This window comes from Trachurus japonicus, chromosome 1 (assembly GCF_045865225.1).
Source record: "Trachurus japonicus isolate A0001 chromosome 1, Traja_1.0".
NCBI classification, from domain to species: Eukaryota; Metazoa; Chordata; class Actinopteri; order Carangiformes; family Carangidae; genus Trachurus; species Trachurus japonicus.
In genome coordinates, this window is record NC_140907.1 from 2,865,756 (window position 1) to 2,881,618 (window position 15,863).

The 15,863-nt window shown below is 42.0% G+C and overlaps 1 protein-coding gene across 1 annotated transcript in view; it reads left to right on the forward strand.

Annotated features, from left to right (window-relative positions):
* The window catches only part of pkd1a (polycystic kidney disease 1a), an 87,116-nt gene that overhangs the window by 25,137 nt on the left and 46,116 nt on the right, over window positions 1-15,863 (forward strand). The window contains exons 5-18 of the mRNA XM_085780281.1: window positions 771-934; window positions 1,372-1,622; window positions 2,075-2,335; window positions 2,450-2,618; window positions 3,058-3,229; window positions 6,253-6,392; window positions 7,975-8,096; window positions 8,209-8,362; window positions 9,492-9,754; window positions 10,744-11,124; window positions 11,484-11,969; window positions 12,065-12,196; window positions 13,695-13,870; window positions 14,628-14,758. Of these exons, the coding sequence (XP_085636407.1) occupies window positions 771-934; window positions 1,372-1,622; window positions 2,075-2,335; window positions 2,450-2,618; window positions 3,058-3,229; window positions 6,253-6,392; window positions 7,975-8,096; window positions 8,209-8,362; window positions 9,492-9,754; window positions 10,744-11,124; window positions 11,484-11,969; window positions 12,065-12,196; window positions 13,695-13,870; window positions 14,628-14,758 (3,002 nt within the window). The remainder of the gene's footprint in view (window positions 1-770; window positions 935-1,371; window positions 1,623-2,074; window positions 2,336-2,449; window positions 2,619-3,057; window positions 3,230-6,252; window positions 6,393-7,974; window positions 8,097-8,208; window positions 8,363-9,491; window positions 9,755-10,743; window positions 11,125-11,483; window positions 11,970-12,064; window positions 12,197-13,694; window positions 13,871-14,627; window positions 14,759-15,863) is intronic.

Here is a 15,863-nt window from a genome sequence, read left to right on the forward strand (position 1 = left end):
AATTGAGCCATTAACAAGTGTGGGTAGCTGAGATTCATCCACATTAACGTGAGACTATTTTGTAACCAAATAGAAACTCCTCATTGTCCCTTTAATTTTAAAATTTTGGCCAGGGTTAGCTGTTAGCCTATGCTAACTGTTGGCTTACAGATAGCCTATTACTTTTCTCACTAACCCTAACCCTAACCCTAACCGTACCACCGTTACTGTAGGTCAGCAAACAAGTGCGTTCTCTAGGATGCTGAAGTATTATTTCAGTTCAGATTTGTAGTTGTATTTTGTTTAATTATTAACTGGACCCAGAGTCTGTATTAATAATAAAAAAAAATATCTATCCACATTTGGTGTTGTTTTGCTGCAATAGAAGCTTAATTACTTAGGTTTTACTAACATTAATTTGTAACAAAGGGTCAAAAAGTTCCACTTGTTTCCATGCCACAAAATTGACTTCGTCTCACTGCCTTTTGTAATGTCACATAATGGCAAATGATCTCATTAAGCACCTTTAGGCTGCCATTTCTGTTCTGGCTAATAGTTCAAACAAGTACCACTCATTTGCTTAAGTGGCCCATTGAGCTGTTTCAAGTGCCTTTTACCAACATAGTGCATAAAATACCAACAGCTTTAATGGTTTATCACAGCCACAGTGGCACATTATTACTGTACTTTATTATAATAGCATCAGTAGCAGTGGTATCAGTAGCTCCATGTGTCTCTGTGAGTGGTGTCATATCTTCACCAGTACTCATCCAGTCCCTCCTCTCCTCCAGCGACCTGAGCAGTAACCCCTTCGAGTGTGACTGTAAGCTGTTCCGCTTGGTCAGCTGGCTCCAGGAGAAAGGAGTGCGAGTTCGCCGTCCAGATGCCATGCTCTGTCACCAGCCTCCAGAGCTCCGCCACCAGCCCCTGCTCAATGTCAGCCTGCTCACCTGCGGTATGAAAAAAATACACACTAATGCATCTAAACTGTCTGAGTCAAAATAAATATGCACCATGGAAGACTTTGTTGCGTTAACTGAAATCTCTTTTGCAGCTGTTAGTCCCAATAAGCTGTTTTTGGGCCAGTATTTACTGTGATGCCTAGGAGGCTGAACTCATGGAGAGAAAGACTTAAATCGATTGCATATTTGATGATAAGCAAGCAGGCTTAAGATTTAATAGTAGCTTTTGGGTTTAAAACGCAGATCAAAGGACAAATATAAAGTTACTATATTATGCAATCATTGTGAAATTCAGACATTAGAAAAATAAATCATCATTTGACCTCTTTTCATCTCTGTTGCTGCTTTATTAGACAGAGATGTCTAATTCTGGTTAAAATTATAAATGAAACAGAATAAGGTTATCTTACCTTCTCTTTCTGGTCTTCAGGTCTTAACTACGCAGGGTGTCTTGAGGACAGCAGTAGTGGAGCAGTGGGTCGGAATGAACTTGTCATCTTTTCCTCCTCCACACCTGGAAATTTCACACTCGAACAATGTAACAGTGTGTGTTTTGCTAAATCACAACGCTATGGGGGCTTGGGGGCACGGCAAGAGTGTCTCTGCAGCACAAACTCTGAGCCCAACTTCATCAGTGAATCTCAGTGCTCTGCTGCATGTACAAACCCCCAAGTTATGAAGGTATGTATCACAAGCACAGAGTGGAGTCAGATAATAGTGATTGTAATGTGTGTTTGTATTGTAGAGAGCAAGACCCCCCCCACACACACACACACATATGCACACACACATGTATTGCTTCCTTCTCCATTTGTTTCTTCTTGTGTAAACACGTCATTCAGGATTTCCTCTACACCTTCCTACAACCCACTACAACTTCCGCCTATGGATTCAATGCCTTTGCATGCAGACTCAGCAAACTCAAGTTATTCATAGAGCCAAGTGAAAATCAGGATTTGTTTATTTTTGAGTTGGAGCAGTTCATAACTTTCATTAAAACCACATTTCTATTTAAAACCACAAAAATAACAGTGAAACCAAAAACATCTTAACAGTAAAAATTATATGTTATTTTTAAATATTTGTGCTAAGCTCTTCTTCTTCTACTTCACATGGTTTTGTTTGATTCACAGAAATGTGGCTGGACTCTGGCTCATGATGTGTTTGCAGTGGACTTCTCCATCTCCCTGAAGCGTCTCCCGCTGCAAAGTGTTCATGACCACATCAGCCTGGCTGTCACCTCCTCTGTCACACCTGTGACACTGTCCTGGGACTTTGGTGACCTGTCATCTCGGGTCAACACCACAGGAACTGAGGTGACCACGGTAACTCATAAATATGGACTTCCAGGTCATTATCCAGTCAGTGTGATGGCCTGGGCTGGACACAAGGAGGTGAGAGAGAAAAAAAAACAGCAACCATTAACAGAACATCATTTTCTGAATGTTCAAAGTATTCTGTGATATGTCCAGGGGATTACATTTACATTTATAATTATGTATCTTCAGGCCTCTGCGCGCGGAGAAGTGATCGTGACAGTTCCTCCAAAACTGGAGTTGCGTTGTCCATCTCTGGCTGTGGCCAATAAGAGCCTAGAGTTCACACTCGTCAGCTGGGGCTCTGTTGGTGTGGATGTCGACTGGAAGATCACCAAGGACGGTGTCCAAGTTGCCAAAGGTAAATTACGCCAATGCTGAAGCTCTGGGCAGCTGATGGACGGTCAATACACTCAACAGCATTGAAATGGTGCTTGACTGTGAACTCTTAAGTCACCAACAGCCAATGCTGAGCTTTTTTCCTTTCTCTCAGTATGTTACAGTTACTTTCAGCAACTACCTAAATTCACCTTTTGAAAAGAGAGCAATTTGTTTCAACATACTGGCCATGTGAACACATTGATTAGATGCGTCATCAGACTGTGCCGTACAGTTTACTTAACCATAACAGACTTTATCAAACATGGGTGTATTCTGATTTGAAAGCATTTTTTTTCACAAGGTTGTTTGAATGTCGTCTTTTTTAGCAATAACATGTTAATTTTAATCATTTCATGATGTTGCAAGTGGTTCTTCAAAAGATCTGGGAAATCATGTGACTCATGTCTTCTGTCCGCCAGCCTCGCCTCACTGTCCAAAAGACGGGGACGCTGAGTCCTCACACTGTTTCCAGATTTTTCCAGCGGAGCTGAGCTCGGCCGACGCTCGACAGCAGTGCTCTGACCGCGGTGGGGATCTGATCAAATTCAGGAGTGATGCACTGCGTAACCTGCTGGCACACAAAGGCACACAGTGAGTGTTTGATGTCTGTATGGAGTGCAGAAGTGGCGACCCCAGCGTCTTTCCATGTTATTTATTTTGCCATAATGCTGCCTGTGCATGTATATTCTCAAAATAATCGCCTCAAAATTAAAAAAGAAACACTATTTCAGTAAACATTTTATTTCAGTACTAAGTATTACTATTACTGTTTACTCAACACATAAATAGATGTGTATATATACACACACACACAGCTCTGGAAAAAATGAAGAGACCACTCCCAAAATGATCAGTTTCTCTGGTTTTACTATTTACAGGTATGTGTTTGAGTAAAATTAAATTAAAAAAATGTTGTTTTATTCTATCAACTACCGACGACAACATTTCTTCCAAAATTGAAATAAAAATATTGTCACTTAGAGCTTTTATTGGCTGAAAATGACTAAACTAGTCTAAATAACAAAAAATATCAAGTCTTTTCAGACCTTGAAAACATGTTCATATTTATTCCTAAAGAACACAGCAAGAATATTTTAACTCAGGAAGAGTTTATAAATCAGTTTTTGTGGGAAAATGTCAATGTTTAATCCCAGCAGTGGTTTTTATAATCTTCCTATAAAACCAAATGTGGTTCAGGTGATGACCTCATCAGTGTCTCATTAAGTAGAATGAGTTGTGTTTGTGTTGGTGTTTAGAAAAGAAAGAAAAGAAAAGTGAAAGTGGTCTCTTATTTTTTGCCAGAGCTATATATATGTGTATATATATAGAGAGAGAGAGCGAGAGAGACGGAGAGATCAGTAGAAGAGAGCAGGCCCTGCAGAGGTTGGCAGGTGCAGAACAGATAACCTGTCTGCTCTGTGACACAATCCTTCATCTCCGTTTGTATTACAAAGTTAAAAGTTCTCACCATGTTGCGGTCTGTTTGCAGAAGCGACAGCCAAAGAGTCACTGAAACACACAGATACTCAAAACAGATGTTGAACTTTCAATCACTGACAATCACGAGATGCATGGTTTGGATAGGGGTGTGTGTGTGTGTGTGTGTGTGTGTGTGTGTGTGTGTTTCTCTCCCTCACGTCTGTGTGAGTCATCAGGCTTATTTGAATGTTGAATGTGCCTCTTTGTGTATGTGTGTGCATGTGTTGTTCCAAGGACAGCACTCTTATTCATTATTTATTATTCACCGTTTATGAAATTCATCCCTTGAAATTTCATCCTTTTTACTTTTTGTGTTTGTCATCTATTCACTTTTAATTAATATTTTTCATTTGTTGTGTAGTTGTGTAATAATTAAATGCTGTAGCATGGTGTATATTCAGAACGCGTACAGATTGTGACGTCAGGCTCAGCCGTAAAACACCGCAGAATACTAAACTGTCTTTCCACAATCCTCCGATGCCTCTTAGGTGTACGACGTAATAGACTTCTATATGATGTGTGGACGTCACACCGGCTTTGGCTTTGTTATGACAAAAAAATCTCCTTGACCTTGCGCTGGTCTGAAGACCGCCAGTGTTTGGTGTTTAGGTCAGAGAAGGTTGCAAAAAAACACATCTGTAAAAGCACAGCTGCATTGTAACTTTAACACCCCGGGAGGAGGAGTCGGCAGTTCATGGCGTGTGTGTGTTAATGGGTAGAGAGTAGACCCTGCCCTCCAAGTGGATGAGAGGAGAAAAAACCTGCTGCAGACGGAGCTGATCAGCTCTCTCCTTCTCAGCTCATGTGTTTCTCCACCCCCTCGCTTATATAACCATCTGTCTTTTTTTCATTAGTCATTGTATTTTTGTTTTTGTATTTTTGATTTTTTTTTTGCTTTCTTTTCTTTTTCCTTCTCTGCTGTATGTTTTAACCTCTGTCCACTCTCCACAGATGTGAGTAGTCTGCTAGAGTAGAAAACAACATAGAAATAAAAGGAGGAGCGAAAACAAGACGGTAATAGGTTTAATTCAGGCGAAGTTTTCTATTCATCTTCCTTTTGTTTGGACACTGTTGTGAACACACAGTGACCTTCTTTCCGAGGGAAGGCCATTTTTATTCTCAGTTAATAGATTATGACAGAAAGAAAAGTGGAATCATGAGAAGGGGATCGGGGGGACCGGGGGGATGGCGGGGGTGGGGGTCCATTAATGGACTCATGGTGTGAGAATCCAATCTATCGTAATCACAGGGAAATGCTAAATATCTGACATCGCCTCGGTGACATCCCATTGGGGTTCAATCAGAAACGATTTTTTAAGCTCTCTCTTTTCCTGCAATCATTGATTGTTGAAGGCAATCTGGCACATTCCCTTAACTTCACTGTCACTTATCAGGACCCAGTTCAGATGATTGAAGATCTGTTGTGTAACGTTTTGGTAACACTTAAGATTAGGGAACACATATTCACCATTAACTAGGTGCTTATTAATATGCATATAAGTAGCTTACTAGCTCCTTATTAGTAATTTTAAGCACGTATTAACACCTTATTCTACATAGCCTTATTCTACCTCTATTACACCATGAATTAAGATTTTTCCTGATATTAACTCCTAATTATGGCTTATTCATTGTAAATTAATGCATTGTTGTTTCTGAATAATGATGTGAATAACCAGTGGGTTATTGGGGCCTTGTACAGGGGCAGTAGCACAAGAACAGTAATTCTTCCTTTATCACTGAATTAGTATAGCATTTTTATTGCATTAATTTACAATGAATAAGCGATAATTAGGAGTTAATATCAGGAAAAATCTTAATCCATGGTGTATTAGAGGTAGAATAAGGCTATGTAGAATAAGGTATTAATACGTGTTTAATAATTACTAATAAGGAGCTAGTAAGCTACTTATATACATATTAATAAGCACCTAGTTAATGGTGAATATGACGTTCCCTAATCTAAAGTGTTACCAAGGTTTTGTATAACAGTTATTATGTTATTGTTTGTGTATGTTAATATCTGTGTACATTACAAGTTAAAGAGCCAATTTCCCAGCTGTCGGCAGCACCACAGCTAAATGTCAAGCAGCTGCCGTGTTAATTTATGAGTTGCCTTCCCATTCCTGCTGCAGGGAGCGAGGTGTGTGGCTCGGCCTGAGTGATGTCAACTCCTCAGGCAAGCTGAGCTGGGTGAACGGCTCCGAGGCGCAGGAGGGAGAGGAGGGTCTGCCCCCTCGCAACGCCAAGCATGTCTGCCAGTACAGGCCTCAAGGTAGGCTCCCTACATTCACACAGAGACTTGCACACGAAAGAAACAAAGCATTTCAGACACCTAGAAGTCCATACTTAGGAAAATGGGAAAACAAATGAGACACTGATTCAATACAAATGCAGTTTCCCTTCATTCTCTCTCTGCATCTTAGTTGTTTGGGACAAAGACCTGTGGATTTCAGCCTTCTTCAGTTCTATGTAAATTAACTGGCACAAACAAGCGTAGAAAGAAAAAGCAAACAGCCTCTTTCATAACTAATCACAAGCACAAGACTGGCTCCCTGAAGCACCATTTATAATTGGAGCACACTTGGCATTGATACAAATTGCTCCTTTTGTAAGAGGCAACCAGAGACCATCCTGCAGCATTTCCAGCAGCATGATTACATCTGAATAATATGACCAAACATTTGGATGTTTTAATAATTCTAAAAACAATTCTGTCTCTGTGGTGGATCACGTCTTCGTACTTGATGGATAGGGACATACAGTATTTACATAGTAAATGTAAATAGTAAATAGTTTTGTTCCCTAAAGGCCACACACAAAATTGTAAGTATTTCAATATGTGTATAAATATACAGAATTTGCCAGGGAATAAAGACACTACATTTATTAAAATGTCCGTGTCATATTCTAAAAGCTGTAGATAATAAGAAATCTTTATATTGTCAGTCTTTTATAGTTGTGCTGTTCGCTGTTGTACTAAAAGATCAAATCACACGCATTTAATCGCTGCATGAAAACTGTTGCCATTTTGACTGTCCAAGCATAAAAAAAGTGTTTACCACATGTAGGTGTTATGTGGTAAACACAGTGTTTGTGAGTCAGTGATAAACATGTGTTAAAACATGGGAACAGTCTCAGTAAGTATGATTAAGTAGCGCTGGATGCTGCCAGTGCCGAGGCAGTAAATAAAAAGTCTGCCGACTTCCTTATCGTCATGGACTGGACTCGAGCATTTCAACTTAGAACATTTGATGTAACACTTCACTTGGTGCTGATGTAGCTCAAGCAGAAAAGTTGAGCTGGACTGACGACATCAGTCTGCTCCAGAGGAAGGACCTTGATGAGGCTGAATTCCTATAAAAAATCTGCACAACAGACGTCAGAGAAGCCGGCGCAGTTGAAAAAAACTGCCTTCAAAGCTGAACAGGAATTCAGTGCCACTGTGTGAAATCCATTGTAGATATGTGGCAGGTTGTAGTTTCTCTGTGTGTGTGTGTGTGTGTCTGTGCGTGCGTGTGCGCCTGCCTGGTGGTCTAATTGCGGCTCTTTGGTCGTGTCTGTCTTTGATTCTGTCTCTGCGTTTGTGTCAGTCTGCAATGGGCAGATACATTCTAGCTCTAGTCAACTGTTCTTCCTTTAGTTTTGTTTGGCCTGTTTCTTCAGAGGGTTTGTTCTCTCTTCTTCTTCCTCTCTCTCTCTCTCTCTCCTTCTCTCCGTCTTGAGTCGACCGCAGTCGCTCCATCATTTCTTCTAAATTGCCTCCGCTACCTCTTTTCCTCTCTCCCCCTTTTTAAATCCTTCAATCTTTCCTCCTCTTTTGTCACCTTGAGTTAATTCTGTCTCTGCCACTACAGTGCGTGTTCCAGATGCAGGGATCTACATGGTGGGACTGGCTGTGTTTACATCCCATAATCCCTTACACCGTGCCCCAGCTGCCCCTCTCACCGCTCCACCACCCCCCAGCCGGGGAATAGAGGTGAGAAGAAACCTGGGCTTGTTTGCTGTCGTCCTCTTCAAACATTCCTCAAACTTTTTTTTTGTCTGTTTTCTCAATTTTCCCCTTTTTTACCCCCCCCCCTCCGACTCAGACACTGTTGTTCCCGTCTCTGAGCTTTGTTCAAGCAGGTCGTCTGTCCTCCCTTGAGTTCGTCACTCAGGAATTCAGCTCACAAGTCCACGTCCGATTCCAGACCTACAGGCCTCACTGTCATCGTCCCGGCACCCAACACCTGCTGCTCCCCAGTGAGTCACACACACACACACTTACACAAACGGTCGGCATTAAAAACATTTGCACATTTCTGGTTGGTATCAGCAGGTGTAAAAAGTAAGCCACCTGCACCCACACACCTCCAGTCGGACAAAAACATCCACACACACACAATGACCAACCTTGTTGTTAGCAAGGTGAATACGAAAGAAGAGTTTGAATGGTAAGTGGGGCAAAACAGGAAGAGGGAAACCAGATCTATCAAGGTCACCTCCCTCCTGAGCTCCTTCCTGTCCTCGTTCAAATACGCAACACATTTCTGCAACACTTCCCTGGCACAAGGCACAATAGATTGAGATGCTTTCTGTGTATTTTTTTTTGTGCATCTCCACTGAGACATAGCAGCAAAGATGTGCAACAGGCGGAGCAGCAGAGAACGGATGCACATGAAAGACGTGAGAGAGCAATCCACAGAGAGGAGAGCAGCTTGTTAAAGATCTAGGAGCATGTTTTCTGTTTAACTTTGTCAACGCAGCAGCGGGAGACAAGGAGGATAATTAGATAATGCACCTGGATTATTAATTACACAGAAAGAAAGTTTGCCCTACTCCACTCTCAGATGAATGTCAGCCCAGCAAACTAATTATCTTCCATCTACAAACACACAAATCTTTCATATTCATTACACCAGTGCCTGATTTTGGGCGTTTTGTTTTTTGAGACTTACTTGTTTGATTTATCTTGTTGATCCTGTGATTCTTTGAGGTTTTGCATCATTATGCTTGTTAGATGTAAAGTGGCACTCTTCACGCTCAGCTTCTGATTCATGTTTGTTTGTCTAGTGTTTTTGTACTTTTAGTATCATTGATTTGATTGAACTTGCCAACATAGCTGGAATAATCATATAAAGTATATGTGGATAACCTGCTGGGTCATACTGTCACTCCACACATGAAACAATTTCCTAGATTAAAGTACCCAGAGTCTATAAAATAGTTATCTACACATTAAATAGTAATAGTTATCTACATCTTAAACAGGTGGAGATAGAATTAGCTCCACATTTGACCTGTTCTGTGTTTTTCTGTATTTATAATTTAGTATATTATGTTCCAACTTCAATGAAAAATAAATGACTGAAACAAACTGCTTGTGTCTCAGGCTGTGGCGGTCCATTGTGCGCTCCGGTGGCTGTTTGTGTCCCACACAACACCACGACCGGCGATCTACACTCTTGTCCACGATTGGAGCAGTGGTGTCCCTTCCTGCAGCGGTGCTTGTCCCTCTCTAGTCCCTGTCAGCCAGCCTCCTGTCCTAACTGCACCCAGGCTCACCTCCTGCCTCCTGGGGCACTTCTGCCCCGTTACACCCTACTGGATGAGGTGGTCGTCACTCTACCAGCAGGACCGGCTGCACATGTAGTGGTGAGATGATTCACTTTTGACTCCAGACTGATTTAAACCATTTTAGTGTTTTTGATTTGAAAATTTCACAGACATTTTGGGGCGCCATGTGGGGCAGTGGGTTGAGCCGGCACCAGAGGCTACACTGCCCTACAAAGGAAAAGTGCAGTATCTGTAAAAATGCCAAACTGAGAAAAACAGCTTTTTGTGTTTTTCATTGTCAGGTTTAAGCATCAAATTATGAATAACTGCCAAGTCTATAATTGATTAGATAAAGGTGGATTGAATTAAATGTATTTTGTAGTTTGTCTTTCTGACCCATTGTGACAGTTTTATGGCAGATACTGCACTTTTGCCTTGGTTTTGGTGCAGATACTGCACTTTGCCTTGGTTTTACTTCAATGATATTATAGAATGTAGGGAGTACAGTACTCTTTGCAGATACTGCACTTTGCCTTGGTATCACAGTGCTTTTTTGGATGAACAGCAAAATAAAAATCCCAATAACTCTGGAAATTTTAGCAGTACCAATATCAAATTCTACCAGATTGAAGATAATATGCCACACTTTTGATTGGTCAAAAAAAAAAGAAAAAACTCAGATACTGCACTTTGCCTTTGTAGGGCAGTACAGTCCTCACTGCATCGGGCGGCCCTTTACTGCATGTCATTCCCCCTCCCTGTGCTTCGACATTTCCTGTCTCTCCTAACTGTACTGTCAAATAAAGGCAAAAGAGGCAAAAAAAAAGATACTTAAAAAAAGAAAAGAAAATTCAGAAATTTCAGAAGAAATATTTGATGACTCCCATTTAGTTTGAGGGTGTTTACAGCCAGGTTGGATGAATATTCAAGGGTTGCATCTGTCGTGCACAGCCTGCCATTTAACTGCAAGAGAAATAGCAGATTCAGTTTGGTAACAAAGTTGGTGATGGTGAATCTTACTTTCATCTACCAGACTTTCATCTGTAAAGGCCTTTGATTTACACTCATCTGATTCCTGATTCTCTCAGGTCCAAGAGCAACTTGAAGACCTGCTGGTTTCCCGTGGTGATATCATCGCCCTGAAGCACGACGCTGGCCCCGCGTCCCTGCTGCGCTGCCAGTCCTCACCCAACTCGCCCTGGCGACAGCCTGTTTTAGCCCTCAACCAGTCAGAGTGGTTCTGGATCAACGACACCAGACAGACAACAGAGAGCCAGGCCGACCCCGCCGCAGACCCTCTGCCCGACCCGGTGCTGGATCTGAAGGCGTTGGTGCAGGACGGCGAAGGAGGGTGGCTGGAGGACGTAGTCTGCCCAATCAGAGTGCTCTATGTGGGACACAGTGAGACCCAGCTGCAGGGAGCACAGCTGTCTGCTGGTTTGCCCCAGCCCGGACTCTATAGCCTGCTGGTAAGACATCAAAGCAGTATGTCAAATCCCAGCATGCATCAGGAAGATATCAACAAGCGTCAGGAGGCCGCATAAGAATGTAAAACATGTTCTCATGTACATGTCATTTTTTCTGCAAAAGTGAAAATCCATTTAGCAACATTTTGTGAGGGATACAATTACATGTAATAGGATCTTTTCTTTAAGTCTGTCTGTGCGTATTGATATAATTTAAGTATAAATATTACCAACATATTTGTATAGTCACCACATTCATATCAATCAATACTCGTGAGTGCCTGTGTAATTATTTGTTCTATAATGATACTTCTGCTGTGTTTTTTATAATAACTAAATGAATGTTATTCAATACATTTCAGGTGACTTCTGCTGAGCCGTCATACCCGGTCTCTGCATCATGCCCATTGCGAGTGGTGCCCCCCCTGGGCTTGACCATCCTGCACCCCCTTCCTCGGAACGGCACCCTCTACCTGAGGCCCAACGACACCCGCCTGCTGCTCCGCGTCCAGTCCCGCTACGTGACAAAGGTTTCTCGGCGGGACGGTAATCGCAGCGCCACCTTTCAGCCAGAATGTCCATCAGAGTTTCCGTCCAGCCAAACAACGGTCTGTCAGCCCGGGACAGGTCCGGGGTCTGGGGTCAAAGCCACCGAGCCTAGCCTGTACGCGGTGCTGGATCTCAACCTGGGAGAGGAGGAGAAGAGGAGTCCGGTGCAGGTGGAGCTGGAGGCTCACAACAACGTGACAGAGGCCAGTCTGATTATGGCCGTGGTGGTGGAAGAGCCCCTCGGCGGACTGGTGGTGCAGCCGCACCCTGCAAACAGGGTGCTGATGGAGTCCGTTGTGGTTAGTGTTTGCTCTCAGGTTTATTATATTTTATATTGATACGTCTTTTTTTCCATGTCTTCATATTAAAATGTGTTTGTCTTTTGTTTTTTTAGAGCTACACAGCATCTGTGCTTGAAGGCTCCAGCCCCACATTTAAATGGACGGTGGACGACAAACCCTACTTCACCTATTACAACACTGTACTCAACGTGATCTACCAGCACGCTGCCGTCTACAAGCTCACTGTGCGTTTCTATCAAGTCAACATTGCCAAACTGTCTTCCCTGTTGGGTGCATACTTGTAGGAATATTAATAGTTTGGAACAAGTTTACCTGTGACAGGTTTGTGTTTGATATCCAGCTTTTTAATTGGGCAAACACAAACACTGACAAAAGGTCTTAAAGGGATTTGCCAACATTTTTTTTTTCGCAGTTTGTTTTCGTGCTTGAACCCTCCGTTTTGACCGATCTCATCCCGTTACCGGCATTTGACCGCTCAAGATGCCTTACCGGAGAGTTTTGTCAGCTCTGAGACGAAGATCGGCCCACCGGTTTCCGTTTAGAGTTGCTGAAGAGTTTCTCTGATGACTTTAGGTGGAGGCAGGCTAACACTACCTATACACTTCCAGCGTTTGAGCTAAGCTAATTAGCGGTGCACCAGCTCTGCCCGTCTCTCCCTTGTTACTGCACGCACAGTCAAAAGGATGGTGTCTATCTGCTGGTCATGGACTCGGGAGTGAGGCAAGACACGGAAAAAAAATGTTGGCGTATCCCTTTAAAATGTGTGCCTATTTAACTATTTCAGCTGCACTTTGTGAGGGTTTGGAGAATACGTTTTTCATTTGTAATCAGACAGTTTCTCACACATCACTCAACACATGAAAATGTGGAATAAACAGACAGATTTTTACGTTCTTTAGTAATTACATCCGACAGAAAGAAGAATGTTACACATGGGAGTGCAGTGGGATGATTTTGTATTAACACACGTGTCATATTTTGGTTTTCTTGAAGACCTTTCTGGAACATTGACAATGCAGTCTGCTCATTATTGTCAATTTCCTGTTGGTCTATAATTATAGAAAACCTGAAAAACATTTCCAAAAGTTCATGTTTTCAAGCCAACAAACTAAAAACTAAGGGCAGTCATTTACATTCAAAAATGTCAGAACGGACATGTTTTGTTTTAGACAGTATCTGCATTTTTTCAATTTCTTTTTTGACCAATCAAAAGTGTGGCATATTATCTTCAATCTGGTAGAATTTGATATTGGTACTGCTAAAATTTCCAGAGTTATTGGGCTTTTTATTTTGCCGTCCATCCAAAAAAGCACTGTGAAACCAAGGCAAAGTTCAGTATCTGCAAAGAGTAACTGTACTCCCTATTCTATAATTTACTCTATAATTCCATTGGAGTAAAACCAAGGCAAAGTGCAGTATCTGCACCAAAACCAAGGCAAATGTGCAGTATCTGCCATAAAACTGTCAAAATTGGTCAGAAAGACAAACTACAAAATACATTTAAATCAGTCCACCTTTATCTAATCAGTTATAGACTTGGTAGTTATTCATGATTTGATGCTTAAACCTGACAATGAAAAACACAAAAAGCTGTTTTTCTCAGTTTGGCATTTTTACAGATACTGCACTTTGCCTTTGTAGGGCAGAATAGTAGTTAATAGTAAATATTAGTCTCACCCACTGCCTTCTGCCGTCTTACCAGTGTTGTGTGCTGTTTTCCAGGTGACGGCCATGAACCACGTCAGTACCCTCACACAACATTTCAACGTGACAGTGGACCGCCTGCAGCCCATGGCCAACCTCACAGTCAAGGGTGTGCCAGATGTGGTCCCTCAGGGCTCCACTCAGACTCTCACCACTTCTGTGCTGGTGGACATGTCTGTGGCTGCCACCTTCCGGTATGAACGTAGGGGGGGGGGCAGATGGACAGAATCATAGACGGATAGCTGAGAGATATCCTCTCCGGGGGTCTGTGTTTGTTGAAACAGAAACTAAGTTAGAAAACTGCCTCGTGTTTTTTTTTTCCTATTTCCCCTGCTATTTATTTTGAAGACAAAGACAAGCACTGCATCTGTTTGTGTTTGGCTGCTTGTTTCTTCTCCTCTGTCCGCCTGTCTCTCTTTCTCTCTGCTCTTTTCTCTGTTTTCATCCTGCGCGCTCTTAACAGCAGCAGTCGTACCATGCAGGGCCTTGGATTTATAACTGTGTGGTTAGAGCAGATTGCTGACAAGAATTTTCCCCTGTACTTTTTTCCTTTTTCTTCCACTCTTTCTCTTTTGCTCCCCCCCTCCTCCCCTTTCACATTCCCACCCTCCCAACTGTGGTGCACTCTTTCACTTAGTTTCCCTCCACTCTCACCATTCTTGGTCCAGAGAGGCTTCCTGAGTTCCTGAGTCTTGAGTTTCCACTCCTGCTCGTCCAAACCCTCTATTGCCTCGTCAGAGAAGATTCCCACTTTCCAGCTAGCAACTGAATGTGTGTGTGTGCGTGTCTATGTGTGTGTGTGTGTGTGTGTGTAGGAGTTGTGGTGGGTAGGGAATAGGAATTGTAATCAGGGCATCTTTTCATCAAAGCAATATATTTCTCTGAGCTCCCCTACATTTGTAGTTCTATATTGTTTATTGTTTTGTTTATTATGTCTCTGTTATGCTGCAGTTGGTCTTTTGGTGACGGGGGATATATGGAGTTCGAGTACAAGCCTCCCTACAACCCTGCCCTCCTCTGCCCAGAGTCCCCCAACCAGGTCCTCTTAAGCAACAATGTCACCTATATCTACTCTCAGCCAGGTAACCCCTCCCATCAATGAGTTTCACCTTGTTTAAAATGTATTATACAACAAGTAGTTCCGACCAAGCAATCTGATTGGTCAACAAGACATTTGGAACGTGCTCAAATCAGCCTAACTCGTCACTAAACATATTACTCCACCATGTCATGTTGTTTTATCCATCTCCATGGTAGCCATCCATGGATTCTTAGTTTTATTATTTTAGACACGTTATGTTAAGTTAAAGATACTTTATTAATCCTTTGCAGGAAATTACAATGTTACCAGCAGCGGAAGACAACACAAGACCACAAGCACGCATCATGCACAAAAATACACAATAACAACAATATTGCACAATCCGTTACAAACTTATGTCAGTGAATAAGAGCAGCAAGGTCTAAAATGCGATTTAAAAAGAAGTAAAAGTAGCAAGGTCTAAAATAAGATTTTAAAAAGGAGGGAGAGACACTAAACTCGTGAAAATAATTTACAAACTAAATCAACCTCCTGTAGAGTGCTCCTTTCAGATGCCAAACTCAAATTTTAGAACCATTAAATAACCATTTTTTAGTGAATATGCTGTAAACTGCCCCGTTTTAGCTGAGAGGCTGTTCCCTTCCGTATGTGTACAGTCAGAGAGACACTATTGTAACTGCGGTGAAAATAAAATCTGGCCTGGAGCTGAATATTTCGTTGGATAAAACGGAAGATACCTCTATGTTTCTCTCTCTCTCTCTCTCTCTTTGCGACTTTTGGGCTTTTAAATAATCAAAATGTTTGGCTCTCCTCATCAGCTGTATCGGTGACGCAGTATTGATTTAGTTTGGGAAAGTCAGAGACCGTGATAAAACATTAACGTCAGCTCAGAGTTCATCATCTGGGACTAGAAAATCCTTTCTGTTGCTAGGTCGTTACTAAGGGTCGGATTATTTGCTGTAGAGGTAAACTAGGTTCCATTACACATAGGAGTCTACTGACGTGATTGATTGTGTTTCAGGTATTAGTCAGACCCCATGTATTCCCATGGAAACGGGAAGCATACTCGCAAAAACCTTTTAAATTTGAGAGCAAATTGTCCATCAAAATGAATATATTTTGATGACACATTTTATTTTGTTGGT